Source organism: Fusarium flagelliforme (assembly GCF_020744385.1).
Source record: "Fusarium flagelliforme strain FIESC 12 MPI-CAGE-AA-0113 chromosome Unknown B0J16scaffold_9, whole genome shotgun sequence".
Taxonomy (NCBI): domain Eukaryota; kingdom Fungi; phylum Ascomycota; class Sordariomycetes; order Hypocreales; family Nectriaceae; genus Fusarium; species Fusarium flagelliforme.
The window spans coordinates 446,103-471,693 of NW_025763511.1; the positions used below are offsets into that span (position 1 = coordinate 446,103).

Below are 25,591 nucleotides of genomic sequence, written 5' to 3' on the forward strand. Positions count from 1 at the left end.
TTTGATCAAAAACAAGTACAAGGAATCTGGTCCGTGTACTCACCGAGACCTTCCATCCGGCTCATACAAAGTTGTCTAGCCTGGAAGATTTAGAATCATCTATTCAGTGAAGCCGGAGCCGTATTCTGACAAAGTTGCGAACTAAACTATATTATGAGAAGTTTACGAGAGGAATTCCAATGATTTTTAAGTTATCAAGGCGAAATTAATCCTCGTTATGCAATTCATCTCGCTAGTCCATCCAGCGGTTTCCCAAGTTATTCACTTCCTTCCAACCTCGCGGCTGTGGAACTCTTGTCTGGCAGAAGCCATGAGCTGCACGCGTAACAGCTGCTACGCCATCCTTCCACACGAACTGGGAAACTACGGCTCCAACGGGGTTCGACGGCTAATCCAATGCTATAACGAGAACAAGTTGTTAACTTGCTTGTTTAGGAAGACCCTCTGGAGGCATTGATATTATGCAATCTTGGGGTTAATTAAATACCTTGGGTCAAAATAGTTTTTTAAAGTCGTTCCTCATATGTTAGTGTGACTAAGAGCTGTGATCAAAAGTCAAATTGATGATTGTATTTGGAATGATTCAAGTTACGTCGGAGCCCAAATTTGTCTTCGTGTGGACTCCAAATAGGGTCCCGAGACCTGTAAGATGGCTGATTAAGCCAAGTAAACGCTCCGGTTAAGCGTTAGGTATTATTGGTTAAGCATCGCTAACACTATAATTTAACACGACTACTGAAGGAGCCTCATTTTCGGCATATCTTGTTCTGCTAAATCAACTCCAGAACTGAATCATCCATAGTCCGATGAAAGCTGGTATTGTCGCAGATAATAAGCGTACAGAGAGCGGTAGGTCAGTAAGTCTCAGGACTTGGCCCACTGTAAGAGCAGGTTCACAAAAGCTGATTGGTACGATTATGATGAATGCCGAATCTTTTTTACCCTATGACGTCACGATTCTGGACGAGCAGAGAGATACGCCGAGAGCTACCTTAACAATTACACGGACCATACTTACGCCCTGACTGAGCGACTTAAACGAATATATTGAAGCAAAGAAGAAAAGAAAAGAAAACGAGAAGGAAATTGGAAGGAAAATGGAAGGGCAAAAAGGGAAAGAAAGTGTATCCTTAGCTTAGGTCTCAGGCTAGCGCAGATCCCGATCCAGAAGATAGATAATCGAAAGATGAACACAGCCAACCAACCAGTTATAATTTTATTCAGACCCATTGTCTCCAATAGCGCTGAAGGCAACAATATTACTAGATGAGACAGCCTACGGCGTAGAGGCAGCCAGGTTCTAGCAGGGATGAGAATCAGTAAAATTCATACTAGTACCATGTAAAGTAAAACTATCTTCCAGCTAAACCTGTAGCCAGCATAGTGATTTAATGCCATCTCTCTCAACTTGATCAGCCATACTGCAATGGTGCAATTTTGAAACCGACATCACTTCCTTGTATCAACTACATACCGACCCACAACCTCATCCTTAAGCATCATATCATAGACATCCTGTAGCTGACTCAAACCAATAAGCTTGTGTGGCGCTTTAATCAGGCCAAGTCGGAAGAATTCAATAGCCTCGGCCGCATCCTGACGGTTACCCACATAACTGCCTTTGATATTGATCATGCGAACGACAGTGGCAAAGATTGGTGCTTTGAGGTGTGCATGGCCCGGCATACCAATACACACAATGCTGCCATGCGATCGAACATAGTTATATGCCTGCTGGAATGGCTCCTCGTGGGTTGCGAGCACGAGGACCGCGTGGGGCCCGAACCCGTCTGGGACCGCGGCCCTAACATCAGCGGCAATATTTGAGGACTCTTGGAAGTCGATAAACGCTGCTGCGCCCAGATCTTTGCAAATCTTGGATTTATCGTTCCCTGCGTCGATTGCGATGCTATGGACACCCATGGCCTTAGCGTACTGTAGAGCGAAGCATCCTAGTCCACCACCTGCACCAACTATAGCGACGTATTGCCCCGGACGAACACCAGATTCCTTGAGCCCCTTATAGACAGTGAGTCCTGCGCAGAGGATCGGTGAAACTTCTTCCAGGCTACACTCGCTAGGGATGCGGGTGATATGTGCCGCCTTGGCAATAGCATATTGCTGGAAAGTGCCGTCGACGGTGTAGCCGGAGAGGAGAGCCTGGGGACAGAGCTGCTCATCGCCTTGCAAGCAGAAAGTGCAGTTTAAACAAGAGCCATTCAACCACTTGATTCCGGCCTGATCACCAATCTCTATGTTCGTAACAAGCTCACCCTTGGCGACCACGACACCAGCGCCTTCGTGACCACCGACTAGGGGCATCTTTCTCTTCAGCGGCCAATCGCCCATCATAGCGTGTAAATCGGTATGACAGACGCCTGAATACTTCACATGAACCAAGACCTCATCAGGTCCTGGTATATGCACAGGGATTTTCTTATGAGCTACCACTGTTGATTGATATTAGCTATTAACGTACCAAGTTAGAGATAGAAAAGGGAGACACATACGCCCGCCCGGCTTTTCGAGTACTTGCGCCCATTGCTCCTTTGGGATTTCAATAACAGGCATAGTTGGTAGTGTATCCGGGAATAAAAACTCGGCAGAGGTGAGCCGGCTCAGCATCCATATGTCAATACACGACAGGAATTCGAGGCAACTTGCCACTTTTAATAGTAGCTTAGATAATAACAGGAACCACGGAGTTCACCAGTATGTTACATTCCACAGACCTGTGCAGGATAAAATGAACACGCAAGCTATCATATGATTGATGGCTAGCCACGAAGTCAAAAGTGCAGCCATATCACTTTGACCATGTGATACAAACTCTGCTTGCTGAATTTAAGTTGAGCCACGAAAGCTTGTACCGGTACTGGCAGCACAGGTGACCGTTTGTGAGGTCATGATTACTCGGTATTGGTGAACCCCTACGCATTGTGCTTTTCATGTGTCTGTTCTGACGGGTGCACGCTCCGATGGCATGAACTGTGATACGCACAAGGGACAGGTATAATGTTGCCCCAAGTACCATGGAGTTATGCAACCCGAATGGAATGTATGCCCACACGGTAATCGACGGACGATATCACTACCCGCCATCGTTTCCAAGCATATAGCGCTATATAACAAGAACCGTCAATTTAAGAATGATATTATTTGTTGATTTGAAATGGCTTAACGTACATGATAAACGAGTGCCTCAAAAATCCCTCAACCTCCCCAAATTTTCATTCAATCATGAATTTCTCAACAACCAACAATGCCACGGCTTAATAACGAGGAGAATATTCTTCTTGCTCTTCAAGCTCTTCAAAATGACCCAAAATTAAGTCTCCGTCGCGCAGCAAGCATATATACAGTCTCCTGGAAAACCCTTGGTCGCCGCCAGAAGGGCATCCAGTCTCAACGCGATGCCACTCCCAAATCACGCAAACTATCTGACCTGGAAGAGCAGACCATAGTTCAGTTTATTCTCGACCTAGATTCGCGAGGATTTCCCCCGAGACTACGTTGTGTGGAAGAAATGGCCAACCGATTGCTCGCTGACCGCGACGCGCCACCTGCCGGCAAGCGATGGGCTTCCAACTTTGTCAAGCGACACAGAGAGCTCAAGACGCGTTTTTTTCGTAGATATGACTGTCAGAGAGCCAAGTGCGAAGATCCAAACATCATTCGAAACTGGTTTAGGCTTGTGGAAAACACAGTCGCCAAGTACGGCATCCGATCGGATGATATCTGGAACTTTGACGAGACTGGTTTTATGATGGGCGTCATTACAAGCGGAGTGGTCGTCACAAGCACAGACAGGCGTGGGAGGCCTAAATCAGTTCAACCTGGGAACCAGGAATGGATTACCGTCATTCAGGCCATCAATGCGGAAGGCCGAGCGATCCCGCCGTTCATCATTGGTGCGGGCCAGTATCACCTCGCCAACTGGTACCGAGACAGCAACCTCCCAGGCAATTGGGCCATTGCGACGAGCCCAAATGGCTGGACCGATAATGAGGTAGGCCTCGAGTGGCTAAAACACTTCGACCGGTGTACAAGCAAGCGATCAAATAGTCGCTATCGTCTTCTGGTCCTCGACGGCCACGAAAGTCACCACTCTATCGATTTTGAGACATATTGTAAGGAAAACAAGATCATCACGCTCTGTATGCCACCTCACTCGTCTCATCTACTTCACCCTCTCGATGTCGGGTGCTTTAACCTACTCCAGAAGGCGTATGGTTGAGAAATTGAGCATCTGATCCGATGCTCCATAACCCACGTTTCCAAGACCGAGTTCTTCTCGGCCTTTTATGCCGCATTTCAGGCCACAATGACGGAGAAAAATATAAAATCAGCCTTTAGAGAAGCCGGGCTTGTGCCTCTTGACCCGGAAATTGTGGTCTCAAAGCTTGATGTGCGGCTGCGGACCCCAACGCCTGCCGAGGAGGTAGCTAGCCCCCTTCGTGCTGCTGGCACGTTGTGTATTTTACATAATGGGGCGTGTGATCGTTATAGCAGTGATACTCCAGCCGGACCCCAGTATGAAGATGTATATGGGACTTAGAGCGGGGAAACAACTTAAAAAAGAACATACACATCCAATAAGACACATCAGAGAATCAGAGCTCGTGACAGTTGCCCCAGGGCCTGGCCCGACATTCGGGGGGCGGATGTGCCGCCTGGCACTATGGGTTTGGTCCAGGGAAATTCTCTCTTGGCTGACAGGTTTTGTTTTAGCGATTCTTTGGCGTTTGACAGAGGTCATTGGATGATGCGGAAATACAGGTGTTTCTGTTGTTTCTGGACATTGCCAATATTATTGGTATATCAATAATCTATCATAAGCCTGACGTTTGGTGGGGTAGTATTGCAGCTGCTCCTGATGTTGTTGGATTACGCAGGGATGCTGAGTGCAGTATGAATGAATGAATGAATGAATGAATGAATTTATTCCGCCCGGGAGGATACGCCTCATAGGGCCCACAACATTAAGTCTCGTTACATTCTTTTCCGACTTCTAGCCCTATAACCCTCAAACATCACAATCCCTACTCCTCGCCACATTTCCCAGCCTCGCTTGTCCCTGCGACAGGCCTGCTTGAAGGCCAAATTCTCCAAGTGTTCAGCGTCCCATCTTCAGCGGCTGAAGCCTGGTCTGTCTACCAGAGGCTGTACTATATTAGTTCTTGCTGTATTATATCGTTTGGTTTGTTAGTATATCTTGTATGTTATCATGTCCGTGTAGCATCCAAACGCCCCGTGCTTTTCGCAAACTTGATCGCTGCTCGCACTGCTGCCAGGTTCGGCCTCCACTTATGCCCGTCTTCCGCCGTCTTGCCTCCCAGGAAGAATGATAGATTACCCATCATTTCCCCGTCGACATTTCGCATGTGTTCTCGTTGCTTATCCCACCGTGGACATCGGAAGAGGAAATGGTCCACCGTTTCTTCTTCCTGGCCGCAATCGCACGTATCTGTCTCTGCTGCGCCTATCCTGTGCAGATACCTGTTGACCCGTGCTATTCCCGTTCGTAGTTGCACCAGGATGTCGGATTCGCGTCTCTTCAGGGCGTCATATAGTGTGCGCGTGTGCTTGCCGGGCAGCGCCTTATCAAGCTGCTTCGAATAGCTGCCTACGCTCTCAGGTAGCACCATGTGCTGCCGACGTTGTGCTAGTAGTACTCTCAGTCGGGTCGATCGGGCCTGGTACAGCGGTTTCGTTGCTCTGCATCCGCTGTCTGTGGCTTTTCGCGCTTCGGTCTTTGCTTTTGCTCCCAGTGTGAAAGAGTCATTCGTGGGCGATATCCAACGCATCGTGATGGTGTTTCCACCCTTTCCAACTCGTTCGGCATGTTTGTAGATCTCCCGGATGGTGCCTTGTCCTGGCTCTTGCCGAGGTTTCATAATCGCTTGTAGCGCCGATCGGTTTCTTGTTGCAATGATCACCTCTCGGTGTCGGAGCCCATCGGGCATGCACCTCAGGACCATTGCTATCGCTTCCAGCTCGGCCATGTATGCGTTTTGCTCGTCTCTCGGGCCAAGAGTGACGGAGTACTTTGCTATAACATCACCATTCACTCCTCCGTCGGCGGTGTTGCGCACAACGCCGCCCATGCCGACTAGTCCGTTTCTCGCAGAGGCACTCGTTGCGATGAGTACTTGTCTCATGCTGCTGGTCCCGGTCACGTCGTCGCCTGTGCCTGTATCTGCCGCTGCCTCCTTGTCTGAATCGTACCGGTGCTCCACCACCATGTGTCTATGCCACGGTGGTAGTGCATACGGCTCGATCGTTTCCATCCGTTCTATTGTGCCATCGTGGGCGAGTGCCAGCTTCGTCAACGGCGACAGATACCTCCGTGTCTCTCTCACCCTAAGTGTCGCTAGCGGGTGCGTCTTCGGCAGCGTTTGCATATTGACGTAGAGCCGTGTGCCGGCCTGCGCGTGGCGTTCACCGATGGGTAGAATACCAGCTTCAACTTCCACCACTGCCATCGAAACCGTTTTGAAGGCTCCTGTGATGGCCTGCGCACCCATTTTCTGTGCCTCGCTCAGCCACCTGGTTCATACCGCAACTCCGAGTCCATCACCAGTCCCAGTATCTTGCCGCTTTTCTTGGGAATGATCCTTTGGCCCTTGATCATATACGGATTTTCGTCGGTGCGTTCGGGATGGCGCGTGAAGTGTATGATGACCGTCTTGTCTTCCTCAAACGTCGCTCCGCTCCGTCTCTCCCACTCCAGTGCTCTGTCGATGACAGCCTGGATGCCTACTCGGTTGGCTTCTGCTGTCGGACCCGTCACCCAGGCTGAGTAGTCATCGATAAAGGCGATCGATCCACCTTTTGCATCGATCTTGCGTTGCACGAGGTCTGCGTTGAAGAAAAGGAACAGCACCGGTGACAGCGGCGACCCTTGCGGAAGTCCAGCCTGTGGCAGCTCCCGTCGCTCAGAGGTGTAGCCGTTTACCACGATCGTCGCGGACCGATTGGAGCAGAAAGCGTCTATCCACTTTACCAATCCCTTGGGGATGCCTCTGGCTTCCAGTCTCTGCAGTAGTCGATCTTTGAACACCCCGTTGTAGGCTCCCTTGACGTCGAAGCTTATCAGGCTGAGCACCTTCCGGTTGCGCCACGCTTTGTAGATGTGCTCTTGGAGGAGCAGGAGTGCCTGCTCGGCCGATCGTTGCTTCCTTCCGCCGAAATGATTCGTGGGTAAGAGCCCGAACGTCTCTACCGCATACGAGATCCTGTCCGCGATGACCGCCTCTAGAATCTTGCCCAGAGTCGATAGAAGCGAGATTGGTCTCCATGACTTGGCCACCTTGTAGTCGTCCTTGCCCGGCTTCTTGAGCGGGATGATTTTCGCGCTCCTCCACTGGACCGGCAGCTCTCCGTCTCTCAGGGATGTCCGAAACAGATGCAACACCCGGTCTCCCACTACGGGCCAGAGCTGCTTCCACACCATCGCCGGCAGTCCATCTTCGCCTGGGGCTTTCCATGCCTTGGCCGCCATCACCTTCTCTTCCACCTCCTCCAGTGTCAGGTCTGGCATTGTTATTTCTCGCTGCGCCGGCCGGCGCTCTTCATCCTCGATTACAGCCGGCAGAGGCGGGAAGAAGACGCTGAGAAGCTCCTCTGCCTGTTCTGCCTTATCGCTCATCGTCGTTCCATCTCTTCTCTTTAGAGGAGGTATTTTATCACCCATTGCTTCACCTCCAGGCGAGAGGTACTTGGCTGATTGCCAGATGTTAGCTCCGTCTTCGAGAAAGCTGTCCCAGTGTGCCTTTTTCTGCCTTCTGATCGCATCGTGGTACTCCTTTGCCGCTTCTCTGGCCTTTTGCTCCAGGTCTGCTGCCTCTTGTCCTCGTCGCCGATATGCCCTTGCCTGGTTGCGCCAGTATGTATACATCCGCCGCAGTCGGGTCAGGTCCGTCGTCCACCACCTCTTGGCGTAAGGCGACGGCTTGGCTCGTGGGACCAGGTCGTTGATCGCGTCCAGCACCACCGACATCAGCCTGTCCGTCTGAGCCTGCACTGTGCCGCCACACGGCAACGCTTCCAGTTTCGTCCTCACCCTCTCCTTGATCTCTAACCAAGGTGCATTCTTGAATAGCAGTCTGTCGCTGGGCGTTCGTTCCGGCGGTGTCGTGTCAAACTCCGTTCGGATCGCCCGATGGTCCGATCCATGCTCTGTTGGATGTATCCCACAGCTCGTCATCTCGTCCGCCAACTCCGTCGATGCCAGCACTAGGTCAATCGTGCTCGTTTTACCTCCTGGGCCTTCCCACGTCTTCGTGCCTCGGGGCAGCAGGCTGTGAAGGCCATGTTCCCCCATCAGCTCTATGATCGGTCCAGCTTCGCCTTGCCTCCTTCTCGTTACCTCATCACCTCCCCATAGTGTGTCGTGACGATTGAAATCCCCTACCAAGATCACGTCAGTTCTTCTGCCGGACCCATTGCGGAACTCCACAATCGCCGTGTGCAACTGTCCCATCGCCGCTTCGAGAGCCTGCTCGTTCCTCCCCTCTACATATACCGACACCACCAGCACGTCTCTCTCAGGAAACCTGACGATCGCTGCCGTCAGGTCTGGTGACGGTATCGGGACCTGTTCTGCCTCCAAGTCTCTCCATATCCAGAGCATGCTGCGGATCGGCCATCGCGACACACGCGGCTCACGCGTCTTGGTGGGGATCATCTTCGTCCAGTTGCTGTGATGGTTGGGCGTCGTCATCACCTGTCCTTCGATTGTGCATGCCCACGGCTCTGCTACCGCCAGCGCTGCGCAGTCTCGGAGGTCTTGGTCGTTCATCATGCTCAGATGCACCTTATCGTTCTTCCGCACGTTCAGTTGGTACACTTGTAGTCTAGTGCTCATTTCCTCGCATTTGACGCAATCGACATGTCCGACGGAATGATTCGTGCCGTCCTCCGCATGACACGCACATTGGCTCTGCTGCCTCGCATTGCCTGTGGTAGTGTCCTCGTTCTGCGCATCTACCGCATCTCTGCGTTTCTTTGCAGACGAATGCCTTGTGGCCTAGCCCCCAGCAGTTGTAGCATTGCACCACACCGGCTATAGGCTCGAACACGCTGGTCCTCGCCGATTCTCCTCCAAGGTGAAAGTACTTGTCCTCCAAAAGCCTCCTTGCATCGCTCTCCTTCGTCACATAAACCACCATCGACCCGTAGGCCTTGCCGTTCCCCTTGTCGCTGAGCCAGTTTATCTTAGCTATCGTCACTTCATTTTCTTGGCCGAGTGCCTCGGTCACTCCGGGCAGAAGATTATTGTTCGAATCAAGAACGGCCGACCGATTGGCCCCGTTGATCTTGACCGGGTACAGCCGCTCTCTGAGGATCTTTGCCCCCGGCATGTCTGCTCCCAGTGCCGCTTCTCGGACCATGTGTAGTTCCGCTTCGTCTCTACAGATTACCTTGATGATGTTAGCGTTCCTAGCCCCTCTCACCACCGCTGCGCATCTCCATCTCTCGTCCTTCTTTCTTGTCCTCACAGCGGCTTCGATAGCCTGTCGGACCTCTCCGATCTGCGCCTTGTTACTGTCATCGTCGCCCGCTCCGGAGATGTCTATCGTGCAGAACAGGTCCTCTCCAGGGGATGAAAGCGGCGGCGTAGGTGATGACACCACCTCGGGGCCTCTAACACCGCCATTCTGCCCCTCCGTTGGTGACATACGAGCTATGTCTGCAAATGACTGCCTGGGGTTCGTCCGGGCGGAGCCGGCTACGGCGTGCTGCGCCATGATGTCTAATTTCTCATGGATGCGTTTGATCTCTTCGGCGGCCTGCACTTGCAGGGGCTCGATATCGCGTGGGGCGTGCTGCTGCATTCGTTTGAGCTCGTCAATCTGTTCCTGCATCAGCTTTCGTTCCTGTGCGGCTTGCGCCTGAATGCCTTGAATATCCTGTTGCAGCTGCCTAATCGCTTTCTCCTGGCCTTCGATCATTTGCTTGAGCGCCTGCTGCTCCTTTTTCCAAGCGTTCCACAGAGTCTCGATGATTCTCTCGTGAGAAGTCGTGATTTCCTTCACGGTTTCCTGCTGCGCCTTCGCCATCTGTGTCATTGTTTCGTCGCGTACTTCGCGGATCAGGGCTTGCATCACTATCCCAACATTACCGGACAAGTTCTCCATCCCTTTCGTTGTTAGCTTTCGCGGCCGGTCTGATTTGCGCGTGCTAGAATCCCGAGGGTAGGCGTCCTCGGAGGTCACGACGATGCTGTCCGCAACCGCGTCCATCGCGCCGTTTCGCGTCGCGTCGCGCCCCGCTTGACTTCCCAAACGGCTGCCACCACAACGTTAACAAAGATTGTAAAGATTGTAAAGATTGTAAAGATTGTAAAGATTGTAAAGATTGTAAAGATTGTAAAGATTTGATAAAGAAGAGCGAGGTCAAGTCTCAACGAAATGGCATTAGTAACATGTATTTTCTGTTCATTTGCCTACTGGAGTGGTTATATTCGTCTTGCAAGTTGTCGACCTTGCTGTCGACTCAAGTGTCCTGAGTGCAGTTTACAATTGATTGTTCTTCTTAACGTATTTGATAAGCGAAACGGCCACACAAGCGAAACGGCCAAAAATCCCTCACCTTACATCAACACTATCAGATCAGTTATTTCTCAACCACTATAAATGTCGCAAGCTATTAAAGAAGGAGATATACTTCTGGCTCTTCAAGCTCTTCAAAATGACCCAAAACTAAGTCTGCGACGCGCTGCAAAGCTCTATAATGTCGATCATCGGCGACTCTCTGATCGTAAGAAGGGCATTCGATCACGACGCGATATTATGCCGAATTCGCGGAAGCTATCTGATCTAGAAGAGCAGATACTACTTCAGTCTATTATAGACCTAGATTCACGAGGCTTTCCTCCTCAGATACGTATTGTCGAGGATATGGCAAATCGACTACTTGCTGCCCGCAATAAGCCACCTGTTGGCAAGCGCTGGGCTAGCAATTTTATTGAGCGGCAACCAGAGCTTCAAAAGCGTCTTCCTCGGACTTATGGCTATAAGAGAGCCTTATGTGAAGATCCGACTATTATTCGCAATTGGTTTAGGCTGATAGAGAATACAATTATGAAATACGGTATCCAACCAGATGATATCTGGAACTTTGATGAGACCGGCTTTATAATGGGCAAGATTCAACCCAAAAAAGTAGTCACGACTGCAGAGAGGCGTGGAAGGCCAAAATTAGTCCAGCCTGGAAACCGAGAATGGGTTACTGTGATCGAGGCAGTCAGCGCAGAAGGTCAATCGATCCCGCCGTTCATCATAGTTAAAGGCAAGAAACACCTTCGCAGCTGGTATGAAGGAAGCACCCTCCCGGTCGATTGGGCTATTACATTAAGCGAAAATGGATGGACTAATAACAAGCTGGGTCTCGACTGGCTAAAGCACTTCAATGAGCATACAATCAACCGATCAGTTGGTACTTATCGCCTTCTAATCATTGATGGTCACGAAAGTCATCACTCGGCCGACTTTGAAGCATACTGCAAGGAGAATAACATTATTACGCTATGTATACCTCCTCATTCCTCTCATCTACTTCAACCTCTTGATGTCGGGTGCTTTGGGCCGCTAAAAAAGGCCTATAGTCGAGAAATAGAGCATCTTATAAGACGCAGGATAGGCCATATTGACAAGGCCACATTCTTCTCTGCCTTCTATGCCGCTCATCAAGCTGCTATTACAGAACGCAATATCAAGGGAGGTTTCAGAGGAGCTGGGCTTGCCCCCTTTGACCCAGAAAATGTAATCTCAAAGCTTGATATCCAGCTACGAACCCCAACGCCTCCTGACGAGGATGTAAGCCGGGCTCAACCTTGGACCCCAAAGACACCAAGGACTGTCACAGAGGCCGATTTACACTCTGAATACCTTCAGAGACGGATCAGAAGACATCATAGTAGCTCTCCAGAGTCAATCCTTGAAGCTCTCCAGTCTCTGACTAAGTCAGTGCTAGGATATATGCATAAGACTGAGCTACTAGAGGTTGAAGTCAAAGAACTTCGAGAGGCAAATGCAACACAAAGTCAGAAGAAAAGAGCAAAAAGAACCCGGCTACAGGATAAGGGCAAGATGACTATAGGGACTGGTCAGAGTCAAGTTGATCAGATAGATGTTGATATGCAGGTAGTGGCTGAATCATCGAGAAGTGGTGGTCGAGGAAGGTCGGTCGGACCGGGCGTCCGGCATTGTAGGACTTGCGGCAAGGCCGGGCATAATGCAAGGACCTGCCAAGAGGTAATCAGGGTCACTGAGAATGAGGGTAGTAATCAATTTTAATTGATCAGGTAGGTTGTGGTGTTTTTATTAGCAATTAAAATATGAAGGTTGAGATTTGTGGCCGTTTCGCTTGTGTGGCCGTTTCGCTTATCAAATACGTTATTATTATTATTATTATTATTTTTTGTAGTCGAAGGCCCTTTGAGGCCTTATATCTTCGACTGATTCTTTCTAGGACTTGAGTCCTAGAGTCCTAGATGACAGTCCTACGATTTGAGTTTTAGGACATCAAACTTTAACTTTAATCTTGAACCTTAATCCTGAAGTTGAGGGGGAACCATCAATTCTTTCAACACCTGAACGCTCCATCTCACGATGCTTCATCTGATTCAATCCTTCCCTTTTGGGACTGAGTATGACGAGCTACACACCAGAGGGCCTCGATGCGTAGATTCTTTGTTCGCCCGTCGGGATTGGAAGAGGCGCACAATATCACCATCTTATTCTCGAACTTTTCAGCCTTGCCAGTAGGCCATTATAGCGGCGTGTCATCTTACCCACTCCTCTGAGCTCAGCGGGCCTCGAGTTCATCCAACTGTGGCAGGGCCATGCGCGGAAGCCGTATACATCCTCGCTCAGCTATCTCTGGTAGGCTACCGAGTATACGTCCGCTCTGATTAGACTGCGGCAGAGCAACACGAGGCAAGCTAGCAGATATTACTGCCTGTTATCCCGATCAGCCATGTCACCCCCGGCAATAAGCAAGGCCTCGCCAAGCCGGTGCTTCATTCGCCAGTGGAGGCAGTAAACTCCGAGGCTTTCATCTCGGCCAAAAGCCCAAAGGACTTAGCGGCTAACGAGACATTCAAAAATCGATGATTCCAGTCACCGTCATAATCAAAAGTAACCATCCACTGGTCCGGCACACGTCGAAAAGCAAACCATGCCCATTACAGCTCCAGTCAATATCCTACCCTCATTGGCCGATTCTAATGATTAGCTCGATGACATAACTTTGTACGTCACGTTGAAGTCAATGCTATATGCCATCAAAAAACTTGTGCTCTCTACAATGGCCCGCGTGATAACGATGCCCTTGACATCCAAAATGGTTGGCTGGTGGCACAGCACATAGGCTTGCTGCTCAACAAAAACGTAGAGGAGGGCCAGTGGGAGTGTCCACAAGGTTTTAACGAGGAGAATTTCGCGGGTCCACTGAAGGCCACGGGCTTTGGGCGAGGACGACTCGTAGAGGTCGGAAACGACGATTTCGAGTCCCTAAATGGAACTCTTGGGAACGGCTATTGAGATTCGACTGTCCGAAAAAAAAGTGCAAGCGTACCAGTTCTCCGCCTGGTACAGGAAATGGGCTTGGCAGAGTCGACGCCGGTACAAGACCAGAAAGCAGGGACTTGGTGTTGGAAAATCCGGGGATCCCCCTTTCCCTTCAGGATTCAGACTAACAGTCTGAGAGTCTTAGAATTAGAGTTCAACGTCCTAGTTGAAATCATCTAGAGATATAAACCCGAGAACAACTCTCATCTCAACAGTTAACAATCAAGTTCAATCAATATATTTCACTCAGCACTGCTGCGCAATATAAACAACACTTGGCCAGAGATGTTGTCTACTAACTGAAATGACAGAGAAGACTCGGCCTTGGGTGGTGGCGGCAATGACAGCGTTGGGGTTTAGGTACTTATAGCTGACGCAACGATCCACCATAACGCAACCAGCCGAAGCCTCAGGAGCGTGAGAATCAGGCTTGGCAATGTCATGATGGTTGGGCCAAGGAATATCTGCAGTTGCCAGATCTCCTCCTCGGAGATCTTATTGTGCTCCTCGATAACCTTGTGGCCCTTTAAACCTCCCCCACTCGGACCAAGATGATCTGATTAAGAGCCCAGCCGGCAGGAATAGGGCCCCATCTCCATTAACACTATCAGGAAGCAAGCACAATAAATTCGTCAAATTCAAAGGTGTCTCGGTGCCGTCTTAAGCAATAACTTCTACCGGACCTGTAGTGTGCACTTGACGAACCGTTTCAATACCGACATCCTCAAGGAGAACCCCAACATCACCAAGAGGCAACTGGAGTAGCAGGCCGAGCCGCCTGACAACGACAAGAAGAAGCGGCAGTTCAAGGCGTTGCTAAATAGCGGATACTAGAGGAGGAAGACCTGAACAAGTAGAAATTCAGGAAGGTTGAGAGCGCGAACCTCGCACTCCTCTACGTGAACCCATGGACCCGATTGGGTGTCTAGCGTTTCGTTGTCTAGTGGGGTTACGAGATAGGAGGTTGTAGAGTTATAAGGACTGTATGTTGAGGCTGTATGGATAAGATGGCCCGATCTACAGGTGGCTAGAATGTGGATATTACGTAGTTAGCCGTGCTCCCCCTAGAAACACATAACTTAAACCTCTATCGCCAACGCACGCTTTTCGCTTCAACACAATCCTGCCTATCGCGATCGATTTCAAAGATATCAAGCGCCATCATATCGGGTCTCGAAAACCTCCAACTTTGAACATAGAACCGGTGTTTACTGGCCCTGAAACGCCTTATTTACAAGGGGCTATAAGGCTCAAACTGGCCTTTCTCACCGAGCCTTTACACCTGGTTCCTACCATTGCCGCGCTGGCTAACCATTCACCAGCACCGTAATAGAGACACTTTGCTTTAGATAAGAAGACACGGCGAACCTAGGAATCCCTCAAGGGTGCTCTGAGTCTCTGGCCAGCGGCATTGGTTGAATGTATATCTACACACTGCATGTGTATGATAATTTACAATTCAGTAATACGAGATTAAAGCAATAGGTTGAAAACCAAGATCCCGCAAATAAGGAGAAACTTCAATACAGTTCAGGAAGATGGCGACCCGAATACCTCCATGTAAATGTGTTTCTCATCAACACCCAGATCCCGAAGTGCCTTGCCCTGAGTATTCATAAACGGCGATGGCCCGCAGATATAGTAATCCGCCCCTGGCAGAACCACCTTGTGCTTAATCTCCGCGAGGTCCACGCGCCCCTCGCGATCGTAATCAAGTCCCGGTACATCGCCTTCTTCAACTCGCTCATAGTAAACAAGACGGGTGACTTCGGGGTTATCCCTCGCAATCTCGAGGAGGATGTTTTTCATGGCATGGACACGTGAGTTGCGTGCAGCATGGATGAATACTACTCTCCTCGACTTGCTTTCCTCAGTTATCTTCTTCAGCATCGCCATCATAGGTGTCAGTCCAACTCCTCCGCTGATAAGCACCACCGGTGTTGTAGCGTTGATGTCCAAGACGAAATCACCAAATGGCATGCTGATGTCCACCTCCGACCCCTCCGGCAGCGACTCGTGAAGGACATTAGACACTAGGCCGGCCGGTTTGCTATCCGATGCAAACTCCTTTTTAACTGAGATTTGGAAATACTTTCCATTCGGCACGTCCGACAGACTGTATTGGCGGGGCTGGTATGTCCCAAGCTCAGGCACAAAGCATCGGATGCTGACAAACTGACCAGGCTTGTAGGATGGTAAAGCTCCCTTGTCGGCTGGTGCGAGATGGAAGGAGATAATCTCCTCGCTCTCCCCCACTTTGTCAGAGATGAAGAATTTGCGCCATCCTTTCCAGCCGCCGGGTGTCGCCATGGCCTCGTGATACAATCCTTCCTCAAAAGTGATGAAATACTCGGCGAGCTGCCAGTATGCAGCGTTCCAAGCATCCATGACCTGTGAATTGACTCCGTCCCCGAGGACTTGCTTGATCGCCGAGAGTAACCCTTGGCCGACTATGGAATATTGGTCCGCAGTGACTCCCAAGCTCGCATGTTTATGTCCAATGCGAGAAATGGCTGTCTTCATGGCGTCAGGATTCTCGATATTGACGGCATATGCCCAAACGGCGTGCGCGAGGGCGGCTGGCTGCTCGCCTGTATCTTGATGGGCCGTGTTAAACATGTTCCTAAGCTCAGGGTGTTTGTCGAGCAATTGGCGATAGAAGAGCGTCGTAATTTCCACTCCGTGTTTTTCCAGTGCGGGGATGGTCGATTGGACGATTTTGGTCTGCTTCGGAGTCAGTGTGCTCGAGGCATACGCTCTTCGATGCAAGTGAAATAGCACCCGGCGTCCGGCATGCCAGATGGTGGTCCGAGCCAGCATGTTGACTGATTTTGATCTTATTACAAAGGCGATTAATTCGTTCCTTTCAAGGTCATCCGAAGCTGCTGCGGGGAGACGCTTTATAGGCGGCATAGCGTCCGGAGGCGTCCAATGGACTGCCATATGATGATGGAAGCATAATTTTGGGCGTTACACATGTATGACCTCACTACTTTCATACACGAATGGCTTGTGCCAGCGGCTCACCTTTTAATTAAATTATCGAGCAGACCAGGTGGATGATTAGTTTTGTGAAAATGACCGTCCAACAGCCAAAGGGTCATGCGGCAGTTCTAACCTTTTAATAAACTTCGAGTCTGACCCTACATAACAGGAATTGTAGGGGCGATTTAAGAGAAAATATCTTTCCTCACCTTGTGCTTGTCCTTTTCTCATCGCGCAAACGGCCCTATTATGTGCGGTGTACAGTCAACACCTTTCTCTTGTCACAAGACCACGATATATTCTGCCTACTCGATTGCGCCTGGATTGCATACTTGATAAGAAACACAGACTGACACGAGTGAGAGTGATGAGAGATTCATCGAGGCCGGCTCTTCCAGTAGAGACTTCCGACCTGAGACAAGATGTCAAATCATATGGAACCTGAACACGTCCTTGCGACCCAAGGCACTGGGTAATTCTTGTAGCAGTGAGGCTGATCCTCCTGATTATGACTTTACCTTGCAAGATTCTTTACTACCATGGTGAAAGAAACGTCCTGGCCATTTCGCAAGCTATGCAGAGAGTGAAATTCACTGATGAGACTCACTGGTGAGAATATTCACTCCAGAAGCGGATGCGACATATTATATTGAAATATACATCACGCTCAGGTTGGGGTCACTCCTTTTCTATCAGCGTCAGAATCCAAGGCATGATCCCAAACAGTATAAAGTTAAACAAATACAGCGCTCTAGCTATTCCAGTCCATCCCTCCCCATTTTCTGCAGGACCACGGTCTCCCACAAATATGCCCCCTATTAATTCCAGACAAGCCATAACTCCCAATCCCAATAGCCCAACTGTAATTCTAAAAGGTGCTTTGGCGGGGATCTTGTAGTGGTTTACAAGCCAATTCGCCCAAATAATAACAGCGATAAACATGAGTGGTGCCTCAATGATTTCGGCATTGGACGGAGGGAGATTATATTTGGGGATGACGTATAGTCGGCGGATAGTGCCGAAGAAGAAGCCTGTGGCGAAGACAACGCCGACATAAGTAAACACGAGGCGAGGTATAGTTGGGAGGGGAAGATTAGAGAGAGCTTTGGCGTGTATAATATCGGTTTTTGGCGTCATAGTTTTCTGATATGGTGTTTCTTGTTCCGATGATAAGGAGATGCTCAAATATCGGCTTGAGTTCAGTATTTATGTACAAAACATAGCATACAACCGTGTATGAAACCCAGAAGTTGGGAAAGAGGGCATAGGCTGTTATATCAAGAGTGTCTACCAAGTTATAGGTTGAGATATACTTGTAATTTGATCAGGCGATGGTGGACTGATCTTTTCATATGACATGAGGTCTGCAACTAGAGCGAGCCGCACAACTACACACACGCACCCTTTTTTTTTTCTGCGTCACAACATGACATGTCCTAGTCTAACGCCCCACCCCCGCACGCAAAAAAAAAAAAAAAAAACCACTACAGGGTGGCCGTCTCTCTGTCTATCAGCTGGCTAGACAGCGCTTTGACACTCTAAGGGAGCGAGCCCTCTGTGCCGCCGCGAAGATCGTACAAGAAATGCGGAAGAGAGCTCATTTTCCCGAAATTCACGTCCGAAATGGCTCAAAGCTGACATCTTGCAAAGACGAAGTTGCAAACCGGTCCTGAGCATCGCGATAGGCGGGTAAAGGCGGTTATGGAAGAGGAATAGGCGTGTACTCACCGAAGCTCGAGGTATGACACCCGGCCCGCTAAATTTACGGAGTTACGATATACCTGGCCGAGACTGCCTGTTGAATTGAAGCTGATCTAGCATCTGACCTTCAGGCAGCTCGGGGTGTGAATCTAGCAATGCCCCAGAGCCGAGGCAGTGTCCCTAATTTGGAAACCTGGTGAGGCTTGTCCAATCAGATGGTGCAACTGACGTGCGTGATCCTCGCCGACGCTTGATGCCATCTTCGCTGAGAAGTTCAACGGTCACCCAACTTGATGGTTATCATTTCACCCGAGGGGATACCTATTCCGGGCTCATTAAAGATGTGAATAGTGTCTCACCAAGTATCATATCTAACTCGTTGTGACTGTCAACCTGCCTCACAAGCAATGTCCCGAAAATGCGGACTCACTTCTACTAAAATATCCTCACACGCCTAGATCCCTATGGCTATCGCTTGCTGCCAGTCACCGCCATCAGTCATACGTGCTTGAATGAGTTCTATGATGCACCTCAGGGCCGCGTAAGTCTTTTTGCACCGGGGCTGCTCTAGGATGATCTGATCAAGGACTCGATCCGTGGCAGGATGAGGCCGGCAAGCTCGTTCTCCCGGTTAGGCTGTAGATGGTGCCACTCGGCACCTCAAGATGGTGCGACAGGAGCGCGATCAGCATCGTTGGACCAAAACTGGGGGGCTGCATCAGAGCGTGCCGGTATCGCGAGATGAGGTACGCGGAGCACCGGGGACGGTTAAATGGATAGTGGTTCCAGGTATTGTAGGGATTGCATCAGGGACGGCCTAAAATGGAGGAAATTTCGCATTTCAATTAGTATAACCCATGAAGCTGTGGATGCTGCCATTAACGCCAAGAATGGAGATCTCTTGGCGATGATCTTCGCGACGATTCTCGCGCACGGGAACGATTTGGGCCTGGGGCTCCAGAGGGTCAGCGACCATTGCCAGGTATCAGCTAATCTGGCATGAAAGGGAGGGTGACATACTCCCGCCTGGAATGTTAGCCACCTGACGTTCTGGAACCTTGTCAGTTGAATTGTAAGGTCCGCGATTGGACGGAGGAGGGCGCAGAGACTGGATCAGTCCTTTTTGTAGTTGTATTTAATTATCAACGTTACGTGCGCTGGACCCATGTGGCTTGGGCTGTGATCAGTTATCGTGCTTGGATGGGAGTTGACCACAGGGAGAGAACATAAAAAGGTCAGGTCTTGAAACTAGAGGAGGACTACGATGGCTGGTACCTCACAGACTCCCTCGGTCGTTAACCGTAGTACCTCTTTTCAGCTGCTCTCTTTGCTCATTTCCAATCTTCTGCTGTGCAACTTTACGATTCCTACGATGAATTCTAGCATTAGCACGGCCATCGCTGCTGCCCTAGCACTGGGTAAGTAACGAGGAACCCTCGGGATATGCGAGATTGAACAGAGACTTACGAGCCTTGTTGTTCAGTTGCTGGAAAGACATGGGCATCCCCAGCATCCTACTGCGACGGCAACTCTAACAGTATCTGCTACAGCTGGGGCGTGCCATCTTCGACAGCCTCGTCAGGTTCTGGCAACATCTTCCTGCGATTCGAGGCTCCCACCGATTACCAATGGGTCGCCGTCGGAACTGGGTCCGGCATGAGCGGCTCTTCCATGTTCGTCATCTATCAGGACGGCTCCGGGAACGTCACCTTGAGCACGAGGAAGGGGCACGGCCATAACATGGCCGAGTACAACCACATGAGTTCTGCCAAGCTGCTCGAGGGAAGCGGCGTCTCAAATATGACGATGGTGGCTAATATCGAATAAGGTAATCTGGGCGGCATTTGTTGAAATATAAGACCCAACAGGCTCCTAGGTTCTAACCCTTTTTGTTTTAACAGCATTGACTTTGCAGGTCTAACGACTGGATCAGTGCGTGGATGGCTGATAGCCCTCTGCACTCGACCGATGTCGGTACCAACTTCAACGAGCACGACGGCACCGGCAGCTTTTCAGTCGACTTTTCTAAGGCGACTGTCAGCTCCGATAGCAACCCTTTCACTAAAGCGTCGAATACCCAGCCGAGTTCTGGCTCAAGTGACGGCGCTGTCATTGGCGGCGGTGGTGGTGAGGACCATACTGGGACGAACCATGGTGTCATCATGTCGATTGTTTTCTTGCTCGGTTTCCCAATTGGGTCACTCCTGATGCCTGTGCTCGGGAAATGGCTCATACACGCGGGCTGGCAGATCGTTGTTTTCGCCGGCATGTGGGTTGGCTTCGGTATTGGCAAGATTGCCTCCGAGCGGGAAGGTAATGTATGTCGTCCTCCATTGCCATTTGAATAACGCTCGCCGACTCTTGTGTAGTGGTTCTCCGAGCCTCATGTTCAGCTCGGCACGATTGTCTGCGTCTTAATGATCATGCAACCAGTCCTGGGATGGACGCACCACCGAAACTACGTCAAGTATCAGCGACCAACCTTCATCAGCTACGGCCATCTCTGGTACGGCCGGGCTCTCATGGTCGTTGGGATCATCAACGGTGGCATTGGCCTGCAGCTGTCCAGTGCCCCCATGGGTCTAATTATTGCCTATGCCGTAATTGGTGTTGTTGTGTTATTTATGAACACTGCGGGTGCTGTTCACAAGGAGGTCAAACTGCGACGGAGTCCCAAGGGAACGGAGCCTGTCTCCGGTCGCTCTGCCAGCGCATTGAAGTTGATTTGATTCGATATTTGGGTTAGAAAGTCTGGGATTCAGTAGGAAATGAATCACGAGGCATACGTAGGGTGATGCAGTAGATTGCAATAATAAATATTGGTTGTACGTCCATACAGCGTCATTCCTCACCCGAGCGAGAGAGCTGGTAGAAAAGGAGAACGGCTGTGAATAGCTTGTTGAACATATTGCAAATGTCTCGTCAATTAGGTCAACTCAATGTCAATCCATTCAGCGAAAGCGTTCAGGTGATCAACTCAATGAGAGATCGACGATTACCTACTAAGCCAATTTACTCAATACGCTCGCCCAGTGCTGGCTGTCTGATGGATGGACGTACATTGGCTGCTAATGATGGGTTACGCACCGAATGGTTGGATACGGCAATGACTTTCACCACTGATCGGTCGCCACTTCGTCCAGATTTCGGAGGGTTATTAATGTTACTTCTTTGATGACTCGATGATCCCATGTTCATACTTGCACTAATACCTTCAGATACTTAGCGATCCAAACGTAAATCTTTCCACTATACCCATTTTAACTAAATATCCCTTTTAACGATTTGAGGGCAAAGGGCCTTCGCTTCCTTTTATGTGTCGTTAATTGCTCCCGTGAACCATTGACCGGGACGTGCTAGGTACGTGTAATAGGACAGCAAGGGGGTAGTACCGGCCACCAGCCTTGATGCGCTGGTTGCAGGTGCACCGTTGATCCTCAGGGACGCTGCTCATTACCAACAAGATGTGCCTGCCGCAACCGCTCCAGGTCTGTTTCTCTTGCAGGCTGTAAACACTGGTTCTTCTTTCCAGGCTCGGTTGCAACGAAAACGTGACTTACGACAATTCTGGCAAGTTATCCCCATGCACACCTTAGGAGGCTGGTGTGAGGCGATTGAGTGTCTAGGCTTATATAGAGACTGTAAATGTTGACCCGGTGTCAACTCCAATTTTTCTCGGGCAGAGTCCGTGTGTATTGAAGGGATGATACAGAGTTGACCCAGAATTTAGATGGTTATAAATAGGCGATAGTTAAGTTAAGCACATTTAGTAGTGCCAGCTTGGGACGTTGAAGTGTCCCAGCGTGTATTATTCGCTCCTATTCCTGTTCGCAGGGTCTTTAGTGGCCTGGACTGCAACATCAAGGGTTGTACCGGGATCGTAGCGTTTTGCAAACTGTGATCCTCTACGACTGAACATCGACTTGAACAACGGCATATTGAAGGCCCACTCTCTTGTAGGTCAATATTTGAATGCAGCAACAAACCCTGGAAACTCTTCTCAATCCTCGGCAGGAATTTCTTACTGAAGCAACCTGAGAAGTTGTCGAGAATTACTTTCCCATTGCCTCCTGGTCATTAATCACTCAGCTATACATAAAATAAAGCTTTTTACTCGAGAGTCAGGGGTGTCCGCAAGCGTGGTAGGAAACAGCTGGGACATTCAAGTGGCATCCTTCGGATGTGGAGAAATGGGAGGACAGGCAGTATACAGTACCGTAGACCACCGGAATACGCGCTACATGTCATCATAGAACCTGCCTCTTCCAGCCCGAAGGTCCGTACCAAAGGCAGTCAACAGCTTGACTCAGCCAACCAACTATCCTACTCTGAGCAAGTATGGTACCAAAACATTCACAGTTGCGGGTCAACCGCCGCACTCGTCAATCAAGTAAAACTCCGCAGATTGACCCTTCCCGTCAACATCACAGGTATGCATTCTGAGTTAAGTTGCATACAGAGCTGAGATAAGCAAGGTCGCACGCTGCAAGGTCGCACGCTGGAAGGCCGGCCAATACTCTCTCAAGCCTTATTCACTGCCTCGCGCAATCTATCCTATGGTATCCTCTCTGGAAAATGTTCAGCGACATAGTCCCTCATCCAGTTCCAAACTATCACGATAAGGTTCAAATCGGCGAAAAAAGAGGCCATTTAGAAAAGCTCGACTCTTCTCTCTTCCATCTCTTCGAGGGTCACTGCGGTGGCATAGCTAGAGGTGTTAACTTACATAAATTGATGCTCCAAATACCAATGGAGACGTGGCTAGCCATTAATAATGTGCATGGTGTGTTGTATATAGGTATCTTGATTGATAGATCCCCAATCCTTCTCCTAGAAGATACCGGGGTGCTTGCCGGCAGCCCTGCAAAGCACCCAAGGAACCCGGTCTCCCTTGCACTGTTCACGTTCAATGATGCCGGTTGGATCGACCTCTTGGCCAGGCCTTCGCGTTACCCATGTTTGTGGGCCTTCCAGCTGTAGCCCAGGTCTCGTCAGACCATAAGATAGACTTCCATTGATGAATGGACCAGCCGATGTGACTCTTAGCGTGTGACCTGTGGCTCACAGCACGCGTATATCTGTTAAAGCCAGCGCGGCTGAGGCATAGCGGATAGCGTACCCAGAGCGGTCGTAACCGAGGGCTTGAAAGATCCTTCGATGGGAAATACGGCAACCGGCCTTCGAGGCTCGTACGAATTTGATTAGTTCTTCGACCTAGGCTTCGTTAGTCCGTTAGCAAAGAAGGATAGGAGGGTAGGTCGTGTCCGTTAGCAAGCAAGGCCGACCAGGCCGGCGTCTAGGCGTAGTGGAAGGAACAGTTACAACCTGCTGAACCTGCCTGTAGGTTATCCCTAGTCGCCGGGCTATGTCATTATAGTTGAAACGGGTGGTAAGAAGCATGCGGCGTGGGAGGCGATGGTCGTGGGTGAGCTGCCGCGTCCCTTGAGCAAACAAGCTTTGAAATATGGTCTTGACGATGAAAACCAGATACACCTGTTCTGAAATGGCCACACCAGGGGATTGGTATGTGGAGGCAAGGGTGCAACACAGAGGTTGTCAATCTGAAATGGAAGCTTTTGTGATTCTCACTCCTTCCTGGTTGAACTCGTTGATACGCACACTATGACTCCCATACTTAACGCCCTAATTAAAAACGCATCCTGGACAATGATATAACCATGATAACAATATAAGCTTCAGCTTATAGTCTTGGATTTAGGTTACTTCCTGTGATTGACAGAATTATAGCACTGGTAAGTAAAACTCATGCCCTACGTACCATTGCCCTCATATACAAAATAATAATGAAATATACGTGGCTCGCGTATGGGAGGAAGCGAATTGCAAAAGGAAAACCTCCTGTCGAGTATTTTGCAAGCTTTGCACGACCCCTCAAATATTCGATTTCCCTCCATCTCTCGAGCATTAGAAGCCCAACACCTTCATACGTCGTACCTCGCTGATGAAACCTCGCTTAATAAACGTCTTCAGGATCACTGCGCCTGTCTGGAATGAATAATGATTTGCATAATGGGCAGTCGACATGGTGTCTCTGGAACCAGGAGTCGATGCAACCCGTATGGAATACATGTTTACATCCCAATCGTCGGACATTGTCCTGGTCCCTAAGAACTTCGATGCATATTGCACTATACTGATATCAGTACAGGTAGGAAAACCTCTCATTTCAACTTAGAACTTACCAGACTTCAACTGAACTAGGCTGCGTTAAAGTCCAGGTTGCCTGTTTTTTTAACCCTTTCACTGTCTCGTATTTTTGTGATGGGTTTGCGTTGTTGAGCATCTGTAGATGGACTGTACCGGTATATCGTGATTTTACGATAAAGCTAGCTTCATTAGCATGGACGTGGACCGCAAAGCTTCGAAGGAAGTGCGTACAAAATAATGACTACCAACAATAGACCGATGGTGCCGCCCATTACCCCAAGGAATGGTATAGGCGCACTCGAGGTGGAGGCATTGCTCTGACTGGTTGAGTTACCTGGAGGAATGTAAGGCATCAATCGTCTTTCGATATTGACTTTCTGTCGAAATCCTAGTAATGCTCAGTATAATATGATGAGATATAAAGGCCACATTTCGCGTGTTCTCTTGTTGTATCCAAGGGACCTGTTACGGTGTCTATCAATGTTTTCTCGAGCATATGATCGTAAGTTTCCGCCATAAACATCGCACCACGGCGAGCTGAGCCACATCACAAACAAGTCACTGATCATAATGGAACCATGGCTCAGGCACTTGTTGACGGCTTTTTCATTGCTTATCGAGTGAGAGTGTAGGTAGTTGTTCGTCGAAATACGGGGTGGTCTGATACATTTTTCTAACCTCTCTTGCCGCTTTTCCCCGACATCACGGTTTTGGTGCACATCCGTACTAATGTTCAAATAGAGTTCTCTAGCTTGGCCACATCACCTGAGGCGAGGTCAGGTGCTTAATCATACGTGCAACATGCGGGATCAATCCAGGCTCGGAGGAGCCTAGTGGCAGCCACTATGAGTCCGATGACGCGATGACAGTTATCATGACCGCCACCATAGCGTCTAGAGATGCGACCGCAGATGAATGAAATTTAACAGACAGATTACTTGGGTAGGGCCTAGAGATCGGCCCCCCGTGCTTTCGTTACTACCTTCGGTATCCGTGCCTCAAGCACGGGGGGTGCACTGACAGGGAAAAGGGGCTGCTGACAGGGAAAAAATTTAGGTACCTCAATTTGGCTGCAAAATCCGCCAAATTTTTGTAGCTTCTTTATATGCATGTCCCCGTTTCCTACACCTATGATGCCTACAATTATTTATCTACCGCAA

General features: G+C 49.7%; 9 protein-coding genes across 9 annotated transcripts; 1 reads left to right on the top strand and 8 right to left on the bottom strand.

Annotated features, from left to right (window-relative positions):
* Positions 1-1,337: 1,337 nt before the first annotated feature.
* B0J16DRAFT_294840 (chaperonin 10-like protein) lies at positions 1,338-2,618 on the bottom strand. Its single transcript, XM_046124399.1, has 2 exons — positions 2,511-2,618; positions 1,338-2,450 (listed from the first exon to the last, which is right to left on the bottom strand). Exons 1-2 carry the CDS (start codon positions 2,569-2,571, stop codon positions 1,450-1,452), a joined length of 1,062 nt encoding a protein of 353 aa, XP_045977443.1. The 5' UTR covers positions 2,572-2,618; the 3' UTR covers positions 1,338-1,449.
* A 258-nt stretch (positions 2,619-2,876) lies between these two features.
* Positions 2,877-3,140, bottom strand: B0J16DRAFT_351650 (uncharacterized protein). The gene has a single exon (XM_046129211.1). It carries the CDS (start codon positions 3,100-3,102, stop codon positions 2,947-2,949), a length of 156 nt encoding a protein of 51 aa, XP_045977444.1. The 5' UTR covers positions 3,103-3,140; the 3' UTR covers positions 2,877-2,946.
* A 2,889-nt stretch (positions 3,141-6,029) lies between these two features.
* Positions 6,030-6,533, bottom strand: B0J16DRAFT_256492 (uncharacterized protein; the record flags this gene model as incomplete). The annotated part of the gene is made up of 2 exons (XM_046123127.1): positions 6,030-6,165; positions 6,259-6,533. Coding segments are annotated over 2 exons (411 nt in total), but the record flags the coding sequence as incomplete, so codon positions are not given.
* A 2,811-nt stretch (positions 6,534-9,344) lies between these two features.
* On the bottom strand, positions 9,345-9,815 carry B0J16DRAFT_256148 (uncharacterized protein; the record flags this gene model as incomplete). The annotated part of the gene is made up of 1 exon (XM_046123124.1): positions 9,345-9,815. A coding segment is annotated over one exon (471 nt), but the record flags the coding sequence as incomplete, so codon positions are not given.
* A 5,292-nt stretch (positions 9,816-15,107) lies between these two features.
* B0J16DRAFT_406960 (bacterial hemoglobin) lies at positions 15,108-16,681 on the bottom strand (the record flags this gene model as incomplete). Its single annotated transcript, XM_046132992.1, has 2 exons — positions 15,108-16,320; positions 16,605-16,681. 2 exons carry the CDS (start codon positions 16,679-16,681, stop codon positions 15,108-15,110), a joined length of 1,290 nt encoding a protein of 429 aa, XP_045977447.1.
* Positions 16,682-16,949: 268 nt separating this feature from the next.
* On the bottom strand, positions 16,950-17,824 carry B0J16DRAFT_351654 (uncharacterized protein). The gene has a single exon (XM_046129212.1). It carries the CDS (start codon positions 17,697-17,699, stop codon positions 17,241-17,243), a length of 459 nt encoding a protein of 152 aa, XP_045977448.1. The 5' UTR covers positions 17,700-17,824; the 3' UTR covers positions 16,950-17,240.
* Positions 17,825-19,635: 1,811 nt separating this feature from the next.
* B0J16DRAFT_359157 (uncharacterized protein) lies at positions 19,636-20,992 on the top strand (the record flags this gene model as incomplete). The annotated part of the gene is made up of 4 exons (XM_046129632.1): positions 19,636-19,681; positions 19,747-20,011; positions 20,179-20,581; positions 20,633-20,992. The coding sequence occupies 4 exons, from the start codon at positions 19,636-19,638 to the stop codon at positions 20,990-20,992; spliced, it is 1,074 nt and encodes a 357-aa protein (XP_045977449.1).
* A 593-nt stretch (positions 20,993-21,585) lies between these two features.
* B0J16DRAFT_276697 (uncharacterized protein) lies at positions 21,586-21,854 on the bottom strand (the record flags this gene model as incomplete). The annotated part of the gene is made up of 2 exons (XM_046123766.1): positions 21,586-21,761; positions 21,824-21,854. Coding segments are annotated over 2 exons (207 nt in total), but the record flags the coding sequence as incomplete, so codon positions are not given.
* Positions 21,855-24,231: 2,377 nt separating this feature from the next.
* On the bottom strand, positions 24,232-25,232 carry B0J16DRAFT_201525 (uncharacterized protein). Its single transcript, XM_046122973.1, has 3 exons — positions 24,681-25,232; positions 24,467-24,610; positions 24,232-24,412 (listed from the first exon to the last, which is right to left on the bottom strand). Exons 1-3 carry the CDS (start codon positions 24,782-24,784, stop codon positions 24,238-24,240), a joined length of 423 nt encoding a protein of 140 aa, XP_045977451.1. The 5' UTR covers positions 24,785-25,232; the 3' UTR covers positions 24,232-24,237.
* Positions 25,233-25,591: the final 359 nt, after the last annotated feature.